Source organism: Chenopodium album, chromosome 11 (assembly GCF_948465745.1).
Source record: "Chenopodium album chromosome 11, dcCheAlbu1.1, whole genome shotgun sequence".
In the NCBI taxonomy this organism is placed as follows: domain Eukaryota; kingdom Viridiplantae; phylum Streptophyta; class Magnoliopsida; order Caryophyllales; family Amaranthaceae; genus Chenopodium; species Chenopodium album.
The window spans coordinates 6,524,732-6,527,414 of NC_137844.1; the positions used below are offsets into that span (position 1 = coordinate 6,524,732).

General features: G+C 32.4%; 1 protein-coding gene across 1 annotated transcript; it reads left to right on the forward strand.

Moving 5' to 3' along the window:
* The first annotated feature begins 480 nt into the window (after window positions 1–480).
* LOC145567262 (transcription factor MYB1R1-like) lies at window positions 481–1,974 on the forward strand. The gene is made up of 3 exons (XM_081626524.1): window positions 481–895; window positions 1,009–1,217; window positions 1,318–1,974. The coding sequence occupies exons 1-3, from the start codon at window positions 646–648 to the stop codon at window positions 1,732–1,734; spliced, it is 876 nt and encodes a 291-aa protein (XP_081482650.1). The 5' UTR covers window positions 481–645; the 3' UTR covers window positions 1,735–1,974.
* Window positions 1,975–2,683: the final 709 nt, after the last annotated feature.

Below are 2,683 nucleotides of genomic sequence, written 5' to 3' on the forward strand. Positions count from 1 at the left end.
TAACTCATGATCTCTATGAGTATATATACTCATACTATAATGATAAAAATAATATGGTATACTGCATTATAATTTAAAAGAATATATTATGATGAAAATTACTAACATAATGAATCATTTTTTTAGAAAGAAATCTAATTATTTCTAAGATAATGAAAATTATATAGGATGAAATCTAAAACTATCTCACTATGTAATATATTTACCTAATTTAGGAATAAATATACTCCATTGTCTTCGTAAAAATTCATGAGAAAATATTTTTTTTTTTATAATTTTTTTTTTTTGTTTTTATTATTTTTAAATAAGAGAGATGGGATTATGGGAAGGAAGTAATTATTTTAACATATCTGACAGCCAAGTTATCTTATCATGTATCTTCAATTCTTCGTTCCCAAGTAGAGTAATTTCTTCTTTATAAACCACTCTATCCTTTACCTTATAAAAACCCATTAATTTATCTTCAATTTATTTATATTATTATTATTATATCTTCCCTCGTACGGATTTTACTCTTTCTCTCTCTATAGATTCCTTCAAAACCTCACCCTCCCAATACTTTCTCACTCCATTACCACCTTCCTCCATTTTCTCTCTCCTCTCTCATTTTTCTCTCTCCTCCGAGCGACGACTTTTTCATCGGAGATGGCCAAGGAAGCGGAGACTACCGGCGGTGAGATCATGCTTTTCGGTGTTCGTGTTGTCGTTGATTCCTTGAGGAAGAGTGTTTCGTTGAATAATCTCTCTCAGTATGAACATCGCCTTGATTCTTCTTCCTCAAACGACGTCGTTCCTCCTCCTGCTACTGCTGCTGGTTATGCTTCTGCTGATGATGCAGTCGTTGTTAATAACGCTTCTGCTGGTGGTGGTGGTGTTAGCCGTGAACGGAAACGAGGTATGAGAGAGAAAATTGAAGAATGAATTGAAGTTGTTTTTGTTTTTGTTTGATTGATTTTTTTAGGTTTTTGTTGTTGTTGATTGAAGAATCGATTGATTTTGATTGATTAGGTGTTCCATGGACGGAAGATGAACACAAGCTGTTTTTGCTTGGATTGAATAAGGTAGGTAAAGGTGATTGGCGAGGAATTTCTAGAAACTTCGTCAAAACTCGAACTCCTACGCAAGTTGCCAGTCATGCTCAGAAATACTTTCTCCGACGGAATAATCTCAATCGCCGCCGTCGTAGATCTAGCCTCTTCGATATCACCACCGATTCGGTATTATTTCTTAATTCCTTAAAAATATTCATCGTAATCACTGTTGATTGTTTCGATTGAGGTTTCTGATTTTGATTTTGAAATTTCTGGATTAAACTAGGTCACTGTAAATCAATCAAACGATAAACAAATCAAGGAAAACAACAATGGCGGTTCTCCATCTCCACTACCATCACCACAACAGCAACAATCATCGAATTCAGAGATCTCGACTGTGAGATTTTCATCACCAGGAGCTCCGATCTATCCGTTAACGACGTCGTTTAGTCATCTACCTCCTCCTACTCCTACTCCTCAAGTAAATGATCATGAGATGAAGGTTGTTGTGTCAACGAACAGCAGCACTACAAGCAGCAAATCAATGGTGGATTTCGATCTGAACCAGAACGATTCATCATCATTATCACTGTCACTTTCTCTCTCCATGACTTCTTCGGATCTCGCGAATTCGAGGTACCCTGCGTTTCAAGTTATGCAAGGGTTCAAAAATGGCGATAGTAGTATCAGGGTGGCTTAAATGGGGATTATTGGATTTGATTATCATTAATTAATCAATGTAATAATCTGAAAAATATTTTCAGTTTCAAAAAAAATTGGAAAAAAAAGGTATTATTAGGATTTTGGATGGATAAGTTTTTTATTGTTATTATCATAATGATGATGAGTAATTAATTATGATTAAGCTAATTAAGGGGATGTAGTTCTAATTCTGATATTGAAACTCACTTTATATTTTTAATTTTTATATTTGTATTTATATTTTGTTTCGTTATTTTTTTTGTTATTTTGTTGTCTTTGGTGGTTAATGTACAGACTGTAAGGATGTGATGTGCCTTGCTTTTTGACAAATCTTTTTTGTTTTGTTTGCTGGCAAATGGATGGATGGATTTTTTTTTTTCCAAGGATAAATACACTAACTATTTGGAACTATTCGTATATATTAGTGGATTTAAAAGTATATATTGTTATAATGTTATCTATCATCTCGTATCATTATTACTCCCTGTTAATATTTTATCCCCCTTTTGTGATTAATTATCGATTCATTTTCAAAATAATATTGACAAAAGTATTTATGGAGTATTATTAGGAATCTTGAAAGATTCAATTCCATTGCAAATGGAATCTAATTCTTTAACGGTGAATATAAACTCATAAACATTAAAAGTAATCATGTGGAATTTGATTTATCTTGGTTTTTTTTTCTTTATGATATTATAATATAAAAGTATATGTGTTTGCGATGTACAAGATTTCAATTATTATGATACTTTTGGATATCTTGTGATCGGTCATTTATTATGCTTTAGAGTTGTTTGTACAAAATCATCAATATATATCAAAGAATTTCTTGAAGGGAATTATTTCTTCTAATTTATGGCCTGGTTAGATTAAGACACACCTTAAGAGGACTATAATGTGGGGTGAATTATGAAAATTACTCAAAGGGTTGGGGATACACCTTG

Coding starts and splice junctions, on each gene's coding strand:
- LOC145567262 (XM_081626524.1), top strand. CDS start 646: ATGGCCAAGGAAGCGGAGACTACCGGCGGTGAGATCATGCTTTTCGGT. Junction 896..1,008: donor TAGCCGTGAACGGAAACGAG/GTATGAGAGAGA, acceptor TTGATTGATTAG/GTGTTCCATGGACGGAAGAT. Junction 1,218..1,317: donor TCGATATCACCACCGATTCG/GTATTATTTCTT, acceptor GGATTAAACTAG/GTCACTGTAAATCAATCAAA.